Source organism: Arachis ipaensis, chromosome B06 (genome assembly GCF_000816755.2).
Source record: "Arachis ipaensis cultivar K30076 chromosome B06, Araip1.1, whole genome shotgun sequence".
Classification (NCBI taxonomy): Eukaryota; Viridiplantae; Streptophyta; class Magnoliopsida; order Fabales; family Fabaceae; genus Arachis; species Arachis ipaensis.
Genome location: NC_029790.2, coordinates 102,293,422 through 102,314,306, shown reverse-complemented (window position 1 = coordinate 102,314,306; position 20,885 = coordinate 102,293,422). Strand labels below are relative to the sequence as shown.

The 20,885-nt window shown below is 39.4% G+C and overlaps 1 protein-coding gene across 1 annotated transcript; it reads left to right on the top strand.

Annotated features, from left to right (window-relative positions):
• LOC107647140 lies at positions 9,447-10,109 on the top strand. Its single transcript, XM_016351259.1, has 2 exons — positions 9,447-9,571; positions 9,656-10,109. The coding sequence occupies exons 1-2, from the start codon at positions 9,447-9,449 to the stop codon at positions 10,107-10,109; spliced, it is 579 nt and encodes a 192-aa protein (XP_016206745.1).

Genomic DNA, 20,885 nt, shown 5'->3' with positions numbered 1-20,885 from the left:
CCTAAATGAATCATGCAATTCTAATTTGTTATTCCCTTGTATATAAAACTTACATGTAATTAAATCAATTCACATTCTCAAGGAATCATATATGCATAGCCAAGCCTTAGATAATGATAAATCACTTTTACAATTGAGATGGGAGAGAAAAATATTTTACAAACTTGCAAGACAATTAGCAATTTAAGCAGAGATATATGTTGATGAGCTATTGAACCCTCACTGGATTTTGGGTTTACTCTCTAGTCACTCAGTGTTTATTGGGTTAATCACTCTATTCTCCTTTTTATTCTTACTTTCTATAACTTTGTTCTTCATCTAACCAATCAACAATTATAGAATATAGGCATACAAAAAATCATGAGGTCTTTAATTAAGGTTGTAATGGGGCCAAGGTAGAGGTGAGGGTATATGTATAAGGCTAAGTGAGCTAATTAAGTGAATCCTTGATTAGTCTAAGATCTCACCTAACATACATATTTTGTAAAGCAAAGCTTCTTTACCTATTTTCCCATACTTTTCCCACTTTTTATGTTACATGCTCATGCATTAGTTTTAATTTTGTCCCATATGCATTGCTTTATTTTGCATTTGGGGAATTCTTTTGTATCCCCTTTTTTCAAATACTGAAAAAAAAATTTATTTTTATTTTTACTTTTTTTTTATTTTTTTTAATGCACATGGTAATTCAATTATTTTGATTTCACATGAGCATGCTTTCCAAAATTTTTATTTTGAATTATTTTATTCTTTTTAACTTTCTACCCTTTGTTTTTATCATCCATGTTCCCAATAGGTTTCCCATACTTAAACAATACACACTTTCTATCTTAAGCTAACCAAGGATTCAACTTGGGATTTTTATTTTATTTTTCTGCTTAAGGCTAGTATTGTGGTTTATAGAATAAGAGGGGACTTAAAGGCTCAAGGGGGCTAACAAGGGTGATGTAAAAGGTAGGCTAATTTGGGATAAGTGAGCTAGAATCAAACAACGGCCTCAATCACTTTCTTGGTATGCATCTATATTCTATAATCGGACATATAGATTAAAACAAAGTAAAGAACATCAGAATAAGAAAGAGGGGCAGAACACACAGGAATAAAAATTATGTTTTGAATGTAACCATACAATTAAGCTCAAAACTCACAGGCTGTGTGTTCTCTAACTCAAAAATCATATATCAGTTATATATGTCAAGCAAGTAAAAATTAAGAGTTCCCATTATTCTCAATGTAAATCTTAAGGTGGCTTTAAAGTTCTAGTGTTTCTCCTTGATAAAATGTTGTTAACTAACTAACATGTAATGCTATATATACAAGGTGTGGGTTATTTTCATTCTGTTAAAGTCTCTAGTTTACTTCCTTTTTATATTTTTAATTTAAACTAAGTTATCTTATGCTAACAAGGGTAAACTATACTAATTAATCCACATTTTCTATAACTAATAAGTTAGAATTGCAACTAAACTAAATGGCTAAAATATGAACTAAAGTGCAACATGCAGAAATATAGTAAAAATACATGAAAATAGCAACGTATAAGTACTGAGAAAATAAAAATAAAAACAAAGAGAAAAATACAAAAAAAATAATAAAGTAAAAAGAGTCTGTAGTGGTTCACCAAAAAATACGCCAGAGATGGCGACCTCTCCACACTTAAAATGAAGCATCGTCCCTGATGCTCACTCAAGCAGGGTGTGAAGGGGTGTCATCACTGGAAGGATGGGTAGCCGGAGTCTTTGTGGTGGTGGGCTGAGGATCTGCCTGCTGCAGAGGAGGTGCTGACTGAATCGGGATCTCTGGGTCTGCAGCCTGAATCTCAGGCAGGGCCTCCTGCTATGATGCAGCCTGCTCCGTGCCTACCTGCGTAGCCTCTATCTGTGGATGGGTCTCTGCCTCGTGATCATCCGCCTCCTCCTCAGATGGCTCTGATGGGGTGTCAGGCTCGAAGGGGATGTCACTGCCAGAACGGATCATCAGCTCCAGGTGCTCATAGCGTCGCTTGCTGCGACGCTCAGATCTCTCGTATCGCCGCCGGTTGCGGCGCTCCATCTGGTCTAGCTGCCGAAACAGGCGGTGCACTAAGTGATAAACTGGCTCTGAGGCAGGTGGAGGTGCAGTGGTGGTAGCAAGGGTAGCTGTAGAGGAAGAGGGGCCGGAAGATGGTGTGGCTGTCTCATCAGTAGGAGTGAGGAATGAAGGCCTGTAGCCCAAAGCCAGAAAGTTCCTGCTGTAAGGGATAATTTTCTTGCATTCTGCAGCAGGTGGCTTCTCATCAGCATCCTCCTAGGGCACGTCAGCTCGACGGCCAAGCTGTGTAATCAGATATGGAAAGGGGAGAGTGCCTCGGACGTGGACCCTGGCCATGTAGTACCGAATAAAGCGTGGCAGGTACAGGTCCTTACCCTCCATCACACACCATAGGAGGGTGATCATAGCAGCAGGTAGCTCCGTCTCATGAGTACTCGGCATAATAAAGTTGCTTAGAATCTGATGCCATAGCCGAGCCTCATCGTTCAAGTACACCCGCTTGATTCCCTTAGGCATGGTGGTGTTCTGACCCATGACCTATGGAACAGTCGGGTCAAGGGCTATCCTTGCCTTGACGGCATCCTAGTCAAACTTCATGAAGCGCATGTCCTCCTCAGCCTTTTGATAACCATCTGGCTGATCGGATTTAGGCAGGAGCTTCAGAACATCCTCTATGGCCTCTTCAGTGACCAGTATCTGCTTCCCTCTTAGGTTTATTGCATCTAGGGAAGTTTTGAAGTAATTGCAGTAAAATTTTCTTACCCAAGATGCATTGACCTCAGTCAGGTTTCTCTCCAGAAAGAACCAGCCTCTTTGTTTGATCTTATCAGAGGTGTATTGCTGGAGTTCTTCTGGGATCTTCAGAGTCCTTTCCAGGTACAGGTTCCTAGAGGTTGCAAACACCAGATACTTCAGCTCACAGTATTGGTTTGCAAACTTAATGGGATCAGTAGCAGGGAGTAGCTGGTCAGCCTTCTCTTGCGGGATAAAGTGTTTCTCCCGCCAGGAGTCATCATGCATGATGTCCAGGATGGACATGGAGGATTCTCCTCTTTTTTGTTTGCCAGTTGTTGCCTTTTCCTTTTCTTTTCTATGGGTGTCAGACATCCTGAAAAACAGAAAACTAGGATATAACAAAAACAGGAAAAACAAGTATGCAAATCACAAAATAAGCATATAGTGGCAAAGGGGCAGTGGAGTAATGAAAATGAGTTAAGTAAATGTGCATTAAGGATTGAATAGGAGTTAAAAGTCCAAGAAGAAAAATTAACAATCCAAAATGTAATAGAAATCATGTTAATTAGGAAAAATTATCATCATGCCTTGGTTAGAAGGTTAAAGAGAATATGAAAAACCAGAAGAGATGTTTTGAAAGGTTAGGTTGGTTAGGAATGAAAAAAGAGTTTAGGAGGTTAAAATTAGTGAATTAGTAAAAAGTGGGTTAGAGTAAGTGGCATGATGAACATTTTCTAAGTAACAAGCATTCCCAATTAGAAGCTACAGTTAACTCATATCCAAATAAGGGAATCAGGTTGATGATGAATCAAAAATTGGAAGCTAAACATCAAAAATGCAAATGATGAACCAGGAAATCAAAAAGAATAAGAAAGCTTGCCCTGGTATTCATGAATTGGTTTTGGTAAAAGCAGAGTAAAGCAGAGTTCAAAGTGCCAAAACCAAGACATGAATGGAAACAAAACAGTTTACAGAAAATTGGGCAGTATTCCGGCTAAAATTGGATGTTCCCGGAAAATAAACAGTAAGCAGGACAGTTCATATGAATTAAAACAAACTACAATTAGATATAATTAGTGTGAACAAGAAAGAACATTTGCAATAGCAGCATGAACAGTAAGAACATCATATGAACAATAATAATATCACAGCAACAGCAGAATTGCGAAAATTAGAAAACAAGAAGCACGAACAGCGCAATTAATCAGGCCTAAATCCACTAACCACATCCTAGGCTACATAACCACCTAGAATCCACTACAACATGCATATCTAACTAGCCTAATGATGAACATAAACAAAAAATTACGTAAGTAACTGAGAATTGAAAGAAGGTGACGTCCGGCGGAACCTGGTAGGCGGATGAAGAAAGTGGGGCAGAGAGATGGCTAGGGGGTGGTGGTGGTGGCTGGCTGACGTGGCGGTTGAGGGTGGTTGGCGCGGCGGTTGTTGTTCGGAGGCAGGGGGTTTTAGGAGAAGGGGGTTGGGGGGGCGCGAATGGGTAGGGTTTCGCGTGGCTGGGGGGGTTATCGAATTTGAATCCACGCGATCGCGTGGGGCACGCGGTCGCGTGGCTGGGGTGGAATGGGGTTGACGCGATCACGTGAGTGATGCGATCGCATGGGGTGGGTAAAAGGATGAATGATCCGGTCGCGTGAGGCATGCGACCGCGTCGCTGGAAATTGTGCTAAACGCGCAATTCCAGCGTCGTTTCAGCACAACTCTCTGTCTCCTTTGGGGTGTCGTGCAATCCACGTGATGCGATCGCGTCGCCATGCTTTCGCGTGGGATGGATGTTGTGCAAGTGACGCGATCGCGCCATGGACGCGACTGCGTGGATCGTTTTGTGCGAAACGTACAACAGCCACACGATTCTAGCCCAACTTTCTGGGCGTTGGATTCTTACGCCGATTTCTAGGTCATGCGGCCGCGTGAATGACGCGGACGTGTGGGGGGGTTGTTTTTTGCAACTGACGTGATCGCTTGAGTGATGCGGTCGCGTCGCACACCTACTCTCTTTTTTTTATGCAGGTATGCAATGCGAATGAATAATATTCAGGTTCAATTGAAAAGGAAAACAAAAATAAATAACACGAAATAAAACTGAATAAGAAACGACCATACCATGGTGGGTTGTCTCTCACCTAGCACTTTTAGTTAAAGTCCTTAAGTTGGACATTGGATGAGCTTCCTGTTATGGTGGCTTGCGCTTAAATTCGTCCAGAAATCTTCACCAATGTTTGGAATGCCAACAGCCTCCGGAGTCCCAAACTAGGCATGTAAAGCTTCTGAGTATCTTCAAGCAGATTGTCAGGCTCCCGGGGTGACGAATGTCAGAATAGATTCCAGGATCCCAAACTTTGCTTTTAAATTCGCCTTTGTCTTGATCTATATTTTTCCATCCGGGCGGTTTAGAAAGTAGATTTTCACCAAGATGACCAAACGTTTTCCGAGATCCATTCGATTGATCATGATGCCAATCCGTGCACTTTGAATTGAAGCGTGGAACCTTATTGAACCTTGTGCACCAACTCTGAGTGCGAGCCATTTCCCTCTTACTCTTAAAGCCGCAGAGAGCTCTAAGCTGGCCATCTGTTTCAAGCAAACCATATTCAAGTGGGAAAATAAAGCTAAAGGTTAAGGATTGTACCCACTTGAAGCTTGTATTGGGTGGTAATGGCCTTGGGATAGGTGTTTCCAGTGGTTCTGTAAGTTCTACTCCCTTGTGCTCTTCGGTGAATTTCTTCACTTCCTTGCAGGCTTCTTCAATTGCATCCATGTCCTGATCAAAGCCTTCTATGTCTTCCTCATCACTTAAGTCATAAACGAGAGGTTGAGAGAAATCTACCTCCGCATCATCTTCGTAATCACTTGGGGAAGATTTTTCGATCTCAGAGAATTCACTTGCTGATGCAAGTTCATCACTGGGAGAACTTGACTTGAGATTATCATCATCAAGGAAACTTGCTTCTTGGATTATTCCGTCTAGTTCTTCATAAAAGACTTGCTTTGGGAGTTGTGCACTATCCTCCTTAGCATCAATTGTAACGTTTTTGACAGAATTCTCCATAACTCTGGATTCCCATGGAAGTTCAGCGTCTCCTAAGTCTTCAACCAACTCTTCTTCGTTTACAATGACAGCTTCCTCTACTTGTTCCAGTACGAAGTCATGCCCTGTTCTGTCCACTGGAGTTTCTAGTATCTCCTTCATGCTACGCTCTTCTTTAGATTGTCCACATGGAGCTGTGGGAGGTCCTTGAATGTTCGAACGTCTAGAAGATAATTGACTTACAGCTTGCTCCAGTTGATGAAGGGTTGTTTGAAGTTGATCTACTGTTTCCTTGAGGTGAACCTCTGATTCTCGGGGTAATGAAATTGGACATGGTACATGGGGAAGTGGTGGTGTTTGGGAGTAATTGGATTGGAATTGGGGTAAATGAGGAATCATATGGTGGTGAATGGTGAAAAGGAGCTTGTGAGTGTGGCGGTTCGAAGTTACGTTGAGAGGATGGTCTATAAGCACAGGGTGGGGCTTGTTGGTAACTACAAGGTTGTCCACCATGTCTATTGGCTTGGTATGCATTGTAGAATGGTCTTTGTCCATGATATCTTGGAGGGTGTTGTTTCCTAAAGGGTTGACTAGATCCTCTTGGCTCCATCCATCTTTCATTGCTCTGACCTTGATGCATGTTCCTATTATGACTTTCACTCTTTTCAATAATATTAGAACCAAACTCAAAGCGAGATGGGTGAGAATTCATAGTAGCTAATAAAAATAAAAGGAGAAAATAAGAATAAATAAACAAGTAAAAGAAAAATATTTACAATAACCAATAATAAGGCACACGATTGTAAATCCCCGGCAACGGCGCCATTTTGAAGAGAGAACTTTTGCGTGGTCTAGAATTCAGAATAGATTCCCGTTGCAAGTATAGCTTCTAAACCAACAAAAGTCCTTTCTTACAAACGTTTTGGTTGTCACAAGTAACAAACCCCTTTTAAAATTGATAACCGAGTATTTAAACCTCGGGTCGTCTTCTCAAGGAACTGCAGGGAAGTATGTTCTTATTATTGGTTATGAAGATTGTAAATCGGGGTTTTGAAGATGAGGAACAAGTAATTTAAATTGCAATTAAAATAAGTAAAAGACTATAAAATAAATAAATAACTGTAAAATAGACTTTTGGCAAGGTATGAGAAATTAGAAGTCCTATCCTAGTTATCCTTATCAATGATGATGAAGATTGAATCCTATTTCCACTTAGTTAGCCTTTACTTGAGCAAGGGAAGGTCAAGTGACTAATTAGTTTGATCTTCAAATCCTAGTTAATCCCTAAGGAAAGGTTGGGATTATGAAGTTCAATTCAATTAGCAAAGATAACAATTATCAATCATGTTGAGTTTGATAACTCCTGAGTTACTGATTTCTTAACCAAGACCAAAAAGGGAAAAGGTAAATCTACTGGAATAAAAATGTCTTCAGATTGGAAGCAACAGTAACATAAATAAAAGAGAGCAATGATAAACTGAAATACCTCAAATAACATTAATTCAAAGAATAATCTGTGACATAGAAGAATTCATAAACTAAATTGAAAAGATAAATAAAAAGGAATGTTGAACCTGATAAGAAGAGATAATCCTGAAAGCAAAAGAAATCCTAATTCTAAATCCTAAAAGAGAGAGGAGAGAACCTCTCCCTCCAAACTACATCTAATTCATCAATACTAACTAATTGGAGACTCTCCTCTGAATGGATGCATTCCCCCACTTCATAACCTCTGATCTGTGCCTTGTGGACTTGGATTTGGGCCAAAAAGGGCCTCAGAAATTGTTGGGAGCATTTTCCGTACTTTCTGGTGCGTGGCCTCTGTCACGCGTCCGCGTGGGCTACGCGGTCGCGTCATTTGGAGTTTTCCTTGTCACGCGGTCGCTTCAGTCATGCGTCCGCGTCATATGCGTCTCGCTTAAGGCACGCGATCGCGTCAAGCACGCAGTTGCGTCACTGCCATTTTGCGCTGGCACGCGGCCGCGTCATCCATGCGATCGCGTCGCTGCCAGTTTCTTCAAAAACTCCGTTTTTTGCTTTCCTTCCATTTTTGTATGTTCCCTTTCCATCCTTTAAGTCATTCCTGCCTTAGAAGATCTGAAACTACTCAACACACGAATCACGGCATCGAATGGAAATAAAGGGTAATTAAAGTAATTACTTTTAAAGCATAAGAAACATGTTTTTCACTTTCATCACATAATAAGGAAGGGAAAGTAAAGCCATGCAATTTATATGAATAAGTGAGTGAAGAATTGAATAAATCACTTAAATTAGACACAAAATATATCATAAAATATGGGTTTATCAGTCGGTTGACGCTGAGGGCTGTTCTTGACGCGATGAGTTGATGATATAATTAAATAATGATAATAATTATTAAATGAGATAATTTGAGCTCCCTGGGTAGATGCAGTGAAGTGATTTCACTTGCTCCGGGTAGAGAATGAGACAATTGGTAATTGGAGTACTCAGTCTGAATTACTGGTTATAGTTGTTATGAATTGAGTGATGAGAGGTTTGAAAAGAAGAGAAAGATGAGGTGTGGCCTTGACTTAGTATCACCTAGAACGGTTGCCTAATTCATGGATTAGTGAGAACCTATGATGAATAATTGACTTGGGGAGTTTAGGATGCTGTGAGTTTTTATTACAATGCATTGTATTTATTTGGCACTTTTACCATACTGGGAACCCATGGGTCAGGGGTTCTCATTCCGTATATATCTCTTGTTTTTCAGATGCAGGTCCAGGTGCTCAACAGTGAGTTACGATTTGTTTGAAAGACAGCAAAGACCTTTTTATTTTTCTGCTTTATATTTTGTTTAGGATCTCTCCATCTTTATATTGAAAAACTTATATTATGTATTAACCTCTTTTGGAACTTGCCTATAGAGGCTTTATGTATATTTTGGGAGAGATAGGACCTAATGTTGTCAAATTATTTTTATTCTGTACCTAGTCAGCCTAAACTTCGCGGGTCGCGACTAGTGACTATTTATCTATGTTGTATATCAATATTTTGTTTTATCTTATTCTTCCCTACAAACTTATCTTTATACGTTTGAGATCAAGCTTTATCTTCATTTTAATTGTCCTTTACGTGAGTTTTACGACTTCGTGATTTTATTTTTAGTCTTTTCTGGTTCTTGGTTAATACTCCTTTCGATTATACTTATAACTATGTATTAAAAATCCACCTGAGAGTCGTAGCACCTTATTATCATTGACTTATGACTCCAGCATAAGGATTTGAATATTAGGGTGTTACATTTATGGTATTAGAGCAGTTCGTCCTCGTGAGTCTGAGGGAGGGACTGCTTATGCTTCAATGCATACTCTGAGTCTGTGCCTGTGCTATTTAGGATATCTGATTGATGTGTTTAGCATGAAGTCTATGAGTATACTTTTGGGGAATTGAAGTACTTAACTTGAGATATTGAGACCGATCACCTTGATATTATTTGTTTTGTGTGGATAGGACTCGAAATGGCAACTCGTGGACGGGGTCGCGGACGGAGAGAATGTGAAGAAAACGCGCCGGTGGACAACCAAGCCGCGCTTTTGGCTGCTATGGCTAATCTGGTGAATGCCATACGAATACGGCGGCTACCAATGAAGCTATGGCGAGAATGAATGGGAATGGTAACGGAGCTGGAGGAAGCTTAGTTGCAGGTTCGATGATACTGGCAACCTTTCTGAAGGTTAATCCCCCTGCTTTTAGTGGATCAACTAATCCAACGGAAGCCAATAACTGGTTCCAGGCAATAGAGAGGGCAATGCAAGCACAATAGGTACCGAAGGATCAGCTAGTCGAATTTGCTGCTTACCAACTGCTTAGGGAAGCACAACACTGGTGGCAAGGAGCTCACCGTCTGCTGCAGCAAGGAAATATAGATGAGGCTATCACATGGGAGAGGTTCAAAGAGGAGTTTTACAAGAAGTACTTCCCAAACTCTGTGAGGCAGGCTAAGGAATTGGAATTACTACAATTGAAGCAAGGATCTATGACTGTGGCGGCTTACACGAGCAAATTTGAGGAGTTGTGCCGATTTTCAAGGGTTTGTCAAGGTGCCCCTGAAGGGTATAAGGAATGGAAATGCATGAAGTACCAAGATAGCCTGAGGGATGACATTATGAGAGCTGTGGCGCCTCTTGAGGTCAAGAACTTTGCGGAATTAGTCAACAAGAGCCGTGTGGTGGAAGATAGCTTAATGAGGAATGCAACTGCTAACACCAACTGTGGTGGTAACCATGGCCGAGAGGGTGCGAGGTACCTTGCTCCACGGGGTTAGGATTTTAAGAGAGGAGGGTACAATCCACAGCCCCAGCAAGGCCAAGATAACTTTCAAAGGAACAACAACAACAACAACAATCATCAAGGGAGGAGGTATGGAAAGCAACCTCAGAATGAAATAACTCATAGGCGGTGTGGAAGCTATCATCGGGGAACTCCGTGTCGAGTTGGATTGGGACTTTGCTATAGTTGTGGAGGAGCTAGACACATGTCTTGGAACTGTCTTGAGAAAGCCAACCGGAATGCTGCCAAGGCCCAACGACTAGGTTGTGTGTTCACTATGCTGCGGAGGACGCCGCTCAATCCAACAGTTTGGGAAGAGGTAAATGAAAGATCGGTAACAACGTGTTAAAAGTATGCTTGAGTTGGTATCTGATTTTGGCTATCATAGATAGAAATCTAGTGCATGTATGTCATGCTAAGTTGTGGTTTAGTACTTAAGGAGATAAGTGATAGGATTAGTATTAGATGAAAAATCAGAGTGACGCAGCTGAAGCATTGGCATAGTAAGGACAGGATGGTGACGAAACAATAAAAGGCAATGAAAAACAATTTTTTAGGCTTGAATGCGCGATGGATGTTGAATGATGAATGCTAAGTTTATGTTGTTACTAGACTAAGTGCAAATTATAAAGGGCAGAAAATTTTGACTTTAGAAAGTTCCATTAGTTTTAGTAATGGCTTAAAGAGCCCGGGAGATTTTAGGTCATTGTTTTGATTGAAAGTTATAGAAGGGTTGATGAAAGGGGATGCTAAATGTGATGGTAGGATTGCTAAAGCTGATAGTAAGATTTGAGATTCATTTAAGCGGTGAGGAAGGCGATTAGGTATCTAAATTCATAATAAAGGTTAGGGTGAATAATGTGGGTTTGGTTGAATTTAAAGAGTTTTTCAAATAGTAGTTTAGTTAAGTCTTATTCCTTTTAAGAACCAAATTTTGAGAACAAAATTTCTTATTTGGTGGAGAGAATGTAAGAATCACGATTAATTAACCACTTAATTAATTAAATTAATCGCCCAAAATAGGATCCAAAAATTTAGAATATTAATTAGGAAATATAAATATAATATTTGGACTCAGAGAAATTTTCTGAGTTAAAAAATCTAATTTTTGCGAAAAATCGCGTCAGACCGTGAAACGGCAGAATAACCGGCCTAACCGGTTTAAGTCTGTCCAGTACTATGTGAGAATAATTAAAAATAGTAGAAAACCTTAGAAAAATAATTAGAATTCAAAACCGTGCACTAGTTCTAAAGGTTTGGCCCAAAATTGGGCTAAAGGAGCCAAAATGCTAACGGGTTGGACCGGGCCCAAATTGGACCCAAGCCCAACCAATATATAAGCTTAAATGAACTCCTATTCAACCGCTTCACCCTCATAAACACAACACCATAGCTGAGAAGGGAAAAGAGAAAACCCTAACCCCTCTTGATCTTTAAACCACCATAACTTTCTCTCTGGTGTTTTGATTAACGAGCCGTTTGCGGCCACGCGTTGCCCTCGACGAACTCTTCATGTCTATCTAGGTTATGTGATAAGTTTCTCAATGAAATCTTCGCAGTTTCGTTTTTTCTTTGGTATTTTGAATTTGGTTTGGGTTTTGAGGAAATCTTATGAGTTTGGTTGTTTAGGGGTGCTCTACTATGAGCTATTGGTGAATTCCATCAACCAAATTCGTGGGTTAAGGGAAGGGACCCTCTAACCCTTGTAATTTATGATATTTAGTTAGCCCTAAGTTGATGTATGTATGTAATGTGTGTATTAGAGAATTGGATACACTTTTGGAACTTGAATCTTGCTTGTGAAAGTATTTGGTGGAGCTTGGAGCTGAGTTTTGGTGGAGATTCCCAAGTGAGAACTTAAATTTGACTTCCAAGAGGTACGGTTTAAGTTTCATTTAGGTACCGTGAGATGTGATGAGGATTCCTAGGTTAAATGTCCTTAGGATTAGGTTTGAATTATGTATTTGGATGAATTTGATGTGCGTAGATGGTATATTGTGGTAATTGAAGGTTTGGATGAGATTAGTGTAATAGTGCATAATTGGTGTCCCCGAGCGGGTAGGAGCGGGGTGGGTACCCGCGGGTTCGGATAGTGTTGCCACCCCTACTATCCAATGGTTAGCTACTAGGACATGTCGGGTTGGCTTTGTAACTGACAGATGATATCATCAGCCATAGGGTAGGCATACATCATTTGTATTTGTTTGACTTGTTTGGGTTTACCTTTTTGTTTTGGATTGCTAAACTATTCATATATGATATGTTACTTGAGTAAATGCTACTTGTTCTAATTGTACCTTAATTGTGTATTACTTGTCTGTATTGCTTGTGTTTGTACAACTGAGAGGTCCCTCATGCTGGTGTCGGTTGACACTGAGGGCTGTTCTTAACTCGATGATTTGACGATATAATTAAATAATGATAATGATTATTAAATGAGATAATTTGAGCTCCCTGGGTAGATGTAGTGAAGTGATTTCACTTGCTCCAGGTAGAGAATGAGACAATTGGTAATTGGAGTACTAAGTCTGAATTACTGGTTATAGTTGTTATGAATTGAGTGATGAGAGGTTTGAAAAGAAGAGAAAGATGAGGTGTGGCCTAGATTAATATCACCTAGAACGGTTGCCTAATTCATGGATTAGTGAGAACTTAGGATGAATAATTGACCAATGGAGTTTTGGATGCTTTGTGAGTTTTTATTACAATGCATTGTATTTATTTGGCACTTTTACCGTACTCAGAACCCATGGGTCGGGGGTTCTCATTCCGTATATATCTCTTATTTTTCAGATGCAAGTCCAGGTGCTCAACATTGAGTTACGGTTTGTCTGAAAGATAGCGAAGACCTTTGTATTTTTCTACTTTATATTTTGTTTAGGATCTCTCCATCTTTATATTGAAAAACTTATATTATATATTAACCTCTTTTGGAACTTGCCTATAGAGGCTTTATGCATATTTTGGGAGAGATAGGACCTAGTGTTGTCAAATTATTTTTATTCTGTACCTAGCCGGCCTGAACTTCGCGGGTCACGACTAGTGACTATTTATCTATGTTGTATATCAATATTTTGTTTTATCTTATCGCTTATGTGAGTTTTACGACTTCGTGATTTTATTTTTACTCTTTTCAGGCTTCTCGGTTAACATACACTACTTTCGATTATACTTATGACTATGTATTAAAAAATCCACCTGAGAGTCGTACCACCTTGTTATCATTGACTTATGACTCGAGTATAAGGATTTAAATATTCGGGTGTTACACCATACCTTGGCCAATTTCTCCTAAGCTCAAAACACCACAATAATATTTTTTTCACAAGCTTTCAAGATTTCCAATCAAATCCAATAAGTTTCAGCCACCAAAGCTTTATTCCAAGTACTGAAGTTCACCAATTTAACTTTAATTCACACGTACTCAATCGAATTTCATACAATTTTCATCATAATTAATGCTAGGGTTCACTAATTCAATAATTCATAAGGGTTTAGTAGTTTCTTACCTTACTCACCGATGATTGGGGCAAAATCTAATGATTACCCAATCCTAGATTACACATAAACTATCAAAATCATGAAAATCTCTCAATACATGGTGCACGAATCCCCATGCTTCGTACAACTGAACTAGCAAGTGCACTAGGTCGTCCAAGTAATACCTAAGTAAGTCAGGGTCGATCCTACGAAGATTGTGGTTTGAAGCAAGCTATGGTTATCTTGTAGGTCTTAGTCAGGTGGATAGAATAATTGGTGGATTAAGGCTTAATTGCATTACAGGAATAAAGAAAAGTGTATAAAATACTTTGTGAATTGGAATGTAAACAGGGATAAGGAATTGGTTAAGGTTTGGAGATGCTTTGTCCTTCTGGATTAACTCTGGTATTACAGTCTTCTTCAATTGTGAATGATTCCTTCTATGGCAGGCTGTATGTGATTGACGCTGGTTTGAGCAGCCGCCAATACTCCTCCAGATCTGAACCCCAGGGTTAGTGCGGATCCATTTTTATTGAGGGTGAAGCTCCTGTAGTTTATTCTCCTTGGTGATCCTACCTAAAATGCAACAGACAAGGTCGAATCTTCCAGATCGGAGGATGTGGCACCTTGGGTTTTAGCCTCTACCACAGAGACCCTAATCTCCCCGTAAATCGGCTGAACGGATGTCTCGAGAAGTCCCCAACGAAGTCGTGGATTAGCCGTCTGAGAGATGTATAATAAAGATGGTGGTTCATCATTGTCCGATGAAAGACTCACTCTGAACCCATGTAGAATGTGATATCTTTGTGCCAGTTCAACGCATTCATATTGATGAAGAACGAAGATATATCTTAGAATAGAGAATCAAACACAGATTAAAGAGAAACAATAATACTTTTATTAATCCATAAAACTCAGCAGGGCTCCTCCGCTCAACCTAGGAGGTTTAAAAACTCATACTGATAGAAAATACAATGTGTAAAACGAAAATATGGTAAATGATAGGCGAAGATCCTTAACAAAGAGTGATCTTCTGCTTTAAATACTAAACTAATGACTAGTAAGGGTAAAATAGTCTTTTAGTGCTAAAATCCATTTCCAGGGCCCACTTGGTGAGTGTTTGGGCTAAGAGGCCTCTAGGGCATTGAACGCTGGCTAGGGGGTCCTCTTTGGGCATTTGGACGCTGGTATCTTCTCTTTGGGCGCTGGACGCCTGAAACGGGGGCAGGGGGCTGGCGTTGGATGCTAGTTTTAGGCCTTCTAATCTGAAGAAAAGTATAAACTATTATACATTTTTGGAAAGCTCTGAAAGTCAGATTTCCATAGCCATTGAGAACGCTCCATTTGGACTTCTGTAACTCCAGAAAAGCTCTTCAGTGCAAGGAGGTCAGATCCAGACGGCATCTGCAGTGCTTTCTCTGTCTCTGAATCAGACTTTTACTCCAGCTCCTCAACTTCATCAAAAAAATACCTGAAATTTTACAAAAACACAGAAACTCTAAGTAGATTCCAAAAATATGAATTTAACACTAAAACCTATGAAAACTTAATAAAAACTAAACAAAATATACTAAAAACTATATGAAAGTAATGCCAAAAAGCGTATAAAATATCTACTCATCACAACACCAAACTTAAACTGTTGCTTGCCCCAAAGCAACTAAAAATACAGTAGGATAAAAAGAAAAGTAAGATTCAACAAATCTCTAAGTTTTCAATGAAGCTCAGTTTCAATTAGATGAGTGAGACTTAGAAGCTTTTTGCTTCTGAATAATTTTGGCATCTCACTATCCATTGAAACTCAGAAATGTTAGTCTCTTTAGGAACTTAGAATCCAGATGATTTTATTGACTCTCCTAGTTCAGTTCTTTTTTATTCTTGAACACAGCTTTTTAGAGTCTTGACTGTGATCCTAAACACTTTGTATTCCAGTATTACCACCGGATATAAACATGCCACAGACACTTTAACTGGGTGAACCCTTTCGGATTGTGATTCAACTTTGCTAGAATCCCTAGATAGAGGTGTCCAAAGTTCTTAAGCACACTCTTTTTGCTTTGGATCACGACTTTAATCGCTCAGTTTCAAGCTTTTCACTTGACATCTTCATGCCACAAGCACATGGTTAGGGACAGCTCGGTTGAGCCGCTTAGGCCAGAATTTTATTCCTTTAGGCCCTCCTATCCATTGATGCTCAAAGCCTTGAATCCTTTATCCTTGCCTTTTGGTTTAAAGGGTTATTGACTTTTTTAATTTGCCCTCCTTTTCCTGCATTTTTGGGCAGTAATAGATTTTTTTGCTTTAATTATTTATTATTTTTTTCTTTCTTTTTCGCATGCATATAATTTTTTTTTCTTTTCAACATGCTTTTTCTGTTTCCTTTTGCTGGTTTTTCTTGCTTCAAGAATCAATTTTTGGATTTTTCAAATTACCAACAATACTTTTCCTTTTTCATCATTCTTTCAAAAGCCAACATTCTAAAATTCCAATTTCAAATATGCCCTGTTTATTCATACATTCATAAAACAAAAGCAATGCCACCACATCAAGATAATTAAACTATTCTTATAATAAACTTGAAATTCATGTATCTCTCAATTCTTTTCAAATAAAATTTTCTTTTTAAGAAAGGTGGGAGATATATAGAATATTTTACAACTTTAAGACATCAATACAAATGATCATGCAACAGGAGAAAGAGACAGATAACACAACATAACAGAAAATAGAGAAATATAAAAGGAAAGGAAATATAGAGAATGAATCCACCTTTAATGGTGGCGACTAGTACTCCTCCTTGAGGATCCAATGTGGTGCTTGATCTCTTCAATGTCACTCCTTTGCCTTTGTTGTTCTTCCCTCATAGCCCTTTGATCTTCTCTAATAGATCTTTGGTCTTCCCTTATTTCATTGAGGGAATTGTTCCATGTTAGTGCTTAGTTCTCCAAGAGAAGTCTGCCATTGATCCCAATGGCTTTGAGGAGGAAAATACATCCCTAGGGGGCATATTAGGGATCTCATGCTGAGGCGGCTGCATAGGCTCTTGTGCATGCTCTCTTGTTTGCTCCATCCTCTTCTTAGTGATGGGCTTGTCCTCCCCAATGGAGATATTTCCTTCTATGATAATTCCCACTGAATTGCATAGATGACAGATGAGGTGTAGGAATGCCAACCTTGCATTGGTGGAAGGCTTCTCAGTTATCTTGTACAATTCTTGAGGAATCACCCCATGTACTTCTACATCACTTTCAATCATGATGCAAGGGATCATGATGGCTCTATCAACAGTCACTTCTGACCGATTGCTAGTAAGGATGATAGAGCGTTTGATGAATTCCAACCATCCTCTAGCTATAGGCTTTAGGTCAAGCCTTCTTAGTTGAATGGGCTAGCCTTAGGAATTCCTTTTCCACTGTGCTCCTTCCACACAGATGTTTGAGAGCACTTGATCCAATCTCTGATCAAAGTTGAATCTTTTAGTGTAAGGATGTGGGTTTCCTTGCATTAGAGGTAAGTTGAACGCAAATCTTACACTTTCTGGGCTGAAATCTAAGATTCTCTCTCAGACCATGGTGCTCTAATTCTTTGGATTTGGGTTCACACTAGTGTCATGGTTTTTAGTAACCCATGCATTAGCATAAAACTCTTGTACCATTAAAATCTCAACATCTTGAATGGGATTGGTTAGGACTTTACAACCTCTTCTCCGGATGTCTCTTCGGATTTTCGGATAATCATTCTTCTTGAGCCTGAAAGGGACCTCAGGGATCAATTTCTTCTCTGCCACTACTTCATAGAAGTGGTCTTGGTGGGCTTTGGTGATGAATCTCTCCATCTTCCAAGATTCAGAGGTGGGGGCTACTACCTTTTCTTTCCTCTTTCTAGAGGATTCTCTAACCTTAGGTGCCATGAATGGGAATAAAAAGAAAAAAAGCTAGGCTTTTCCAACACCAAACTTAAAACTTTGCTCGTCCTCGAGCAAAAATAAAGAAAAGAGAAGAATGGAGTAGAAGAAGAAGAAAATAGAAGGAGATAGAAGGAGATAGAGGGAGAGAGAGGGCTCGGCAAAGTGGGGTTTATGAGTGTATGAGAGATGTGTGTATGAAGGGTTATGAAGAGGGGTATTTATAGGAGTGGGGTAGGGTTGGGTTCGGCCATGGGTGGGTAAATAGGAGGAAAATTTGATTTTAAAGTAGGTGGGGATTGGTGGGAGTTATGATGGTTTTGGGGAAGTGATATGGATGTGATTGGGCTAGGGTTTATAGGAAAGTGTGTATGGGGAAGTGTAAAAGTAAGTAGGGTAGGTGAAGATGCTGTGTGACCCACTGGTCCTGAGAGGCTAGGAAATTTAGATTACCTGCCCTCTGCACTGGCGTTTGAATGCCTAGGGGCTGCTCCCTGGCTAGCGTTCAACGCCAACAATGCTGCCCATTTGGGGGCGTTGAACGCCCAGGGTCTGCTCCCTGGCTGGCGTTCAACTTCAACAACACTCCATCCAGAGTGTTATATTTTCACTACTTTGACATTTATGTCTCTGTTCTGACTGATTCACATGATCATGAATCTAAGAAAATAACTTGGAAGAAAAATAAAATTAAGAAATAAAAATAATAAATAATTAATTAAAGTTGGGTTGTGATGACAAGTCATCTTAGCCTAGTTTCACTAGCCTTTTTCTTTTGTTTTCAATTGAATTATGCACTTTCTTGAGCCATAAGCAAGCCAATTGGGTAGATTTTCATGCTTCCTTTGATTGAAAGTGTATAAATAGCATAGGATTTAAGTTTTTCGGAGAGCTTTTCCTTTTAGTTTTCATAGAGAGTTTTCGGAGAGCTTTTGGTGTTGAGTGAATTTTAATTTCTAAGTCTCGGGGAAGGAGAATTGAATTCCCTTCCTCTTAGTTTTCTTACTTTCAATTTCAATTACAATTGTCTTGGATCCTGGGTTGGAGAATTGAAGGAATTCTGTTTCAATCTCATCCTAAGATCTTTCTGTTTCATTTTACTGCATAATTGAATTTCCATTTGGTTAATTGCTTCTGTCTTCTACTTTCTCTGCAATTTACAATTCTTCGTTTCCTTTGCAATTGTTCTTGTTGGATCTAGGAAGGCATTGAGATCTAGACTTGGTTATCTAGTCTCTTGGGTCCTGAGATCCGGATTGCCCATTTTCAATTCTCTGTTTACTGCTTTCAAGCTCATTTACATTTCTGTTTTAAGATCCGGTTCAATTCAAGTCATCCTTTACTTCTCTGTTTGTTGCCATTTTACTTTTCCTTGTTTAATTTCTGCAAATCCAATTCCCAATTCCCTTTACAATTCAAGCCATTTAAATTTCTTGCACTTTAAGATTCTGCAATTTACATCTCTTGCGTTCTAAGTTTCTGCCATTTAATTTCTTGTTCTTTAAGATTCAGCACTTTAAATTTCAGTTCTCTTTAAATTCAATGCAATTTACCCATTCCCTTTACTTTCCATGCAATCTAAATTCTGCAAATCACAAATCACTCAACCAAATCTTGATTCGCTTGACTAAATCAACCACTAAACTAAAATTGCTCAATCCTTCAATCCCTGTGGGATCGACCTCACTCCCGTGAGTTATTATTACTTGATGCGACCCGGTGCACTTGCCGGTGAGTTTTGTGTCGGATCGTTTTCCGCACATCAAGTTTTTGGCGCCGTTACCGGGGATTGATTAGATTGACAATGATTAAGTGAGGTGGTGATCTAGATCTAGCATTTTTATTTTCTGTTTCTCAAATTTTTGAACTAGCACACTAACTGTTCGAGACTTTGTCTCTACTAATTCTAACTGCACTCAAGTTACAGAGTGCTCTGTTTTAGTTTCTGGTTCTATTTGTGTTTCGGATTTTGTGATAGGAGGAAAGAGCGATGAATCCACTCCTTTTGATCCTGAAACATTTTGGAGGTTAAGGAAAGAGGCAAGAGATAGAGGGGAGAAATGCTGGGATTCTGAAAATCCCCACTGAGAGTTTCTCACCAGGGGATAAAGTGATATTAAACACCCAACCAATGAAGGTGCCTCCACAATTATCTGAGTACTATACTGTGAACCGGATCCTTCCACATGAACACCTAGAGATCATCAAAGAGAAGACTGGAAGGAAGTTCACAGTAAGAAGAGAAAAGCTGAGGCACTATGATTTTCAGCCTCCATGATCAAAGAATGAAGGATGTCAAGCTAGTGACAATAAAGAAGCGCTTTGTTGGGAGGCAACCCAACGTGAGGTAGTTTTCTTTTCATAGCTATTTTAATAAAAAGGTTAATTAGTTTTATCTATATTGCAAGAAGCTAAGTTTGGTGTTGCACACTAAAACAATATAAGGGAGAATGAAGGATTCTAAGTTTGGTGTCCCACCAAAATTTCATCATAAAACATATTTTCACCTTCTGCATCATGCTAGCTTCAAGCATTTAGATAAACTAGTTAACTATTTTGCTGTTTTCTAGTTTTCAGTTTTACTACTTTTAGCAAAGAAAAAGAGTTTCACATCTGGTTAGTTTGATGAACAAGAACCATTGGCAAGGTACTAAGTTTGGTGTTCCCACACCAAAGTAAGTACAAAGGCCCACAAATAAATCATGCAGACTAACCATTGTCTCTAAGTGCTTGGGGAACAAGCAACTTTCAATATCACTGCAGGGTACCATACAAACTTTTGGAAAGATTTAGCATCATCTATCAAAAGGAAGAGAGAGGAATGTAAAGATCGGTAATGATGATGAGGAATAGGAAAGCAAGCGAACTCCAAAAGGTTGTATTGTTCAGTGATTATTTTGTATCAGATGCTGCTAAATTGAAAGTTACATAATAGAGGCTTGAGCAAGTAAATCCTTAGGGGTGCTTTAACACCTAATACCTTAAAACCAACTGGTTTAGGAGTATTGATTGAAAGCTTATCTAAAGAGCCGCTTTGAGAAATGACACTTAGAGTCGAGGCCAAAGCACAGAAACTCTAAGCTACTTCAAGGTGACTACATATAAAGAGATCTCCATGATACCATTTGGATGAAAATCCTAAGACCTAAGACTCCCAATATGTGAGGACTGGTAAGCACTGAAGCCCTTGTATGAGCATATAATTTAGAGTTCACCCACTGTTACTTGATCACTTCACTCACAGGACCTGACAAGTTGTTCTTCAATCCATCTTAATTGAAAGAACCTCTGAGCATAATTAGTTTCCTTGCTTGGGGACAAGCAAGCTTTAAGTTTGGTGTTGTGATGACAAGTCATCTTAGCCTAGTTTCACTAGCCTTTTTCTTT

Excerpts from the sequence above, each read along its gene's own strand:
- LOC107647140 (XM_016351259.1), top strand. The coding sequence starts at position 9,447 with ATGAATGGGAATGGTAACGGAGCTGGAGGAAGCTTAGTTGCAGGTTCG. Across the intron at positions 9,572-9,655 it reads CCAACGGAAGCCAATAACTG|GGAAGCACAACACTGGTGGC; the intron begins GTTCCAGGCAAT and ends CCAACTGCTTAG.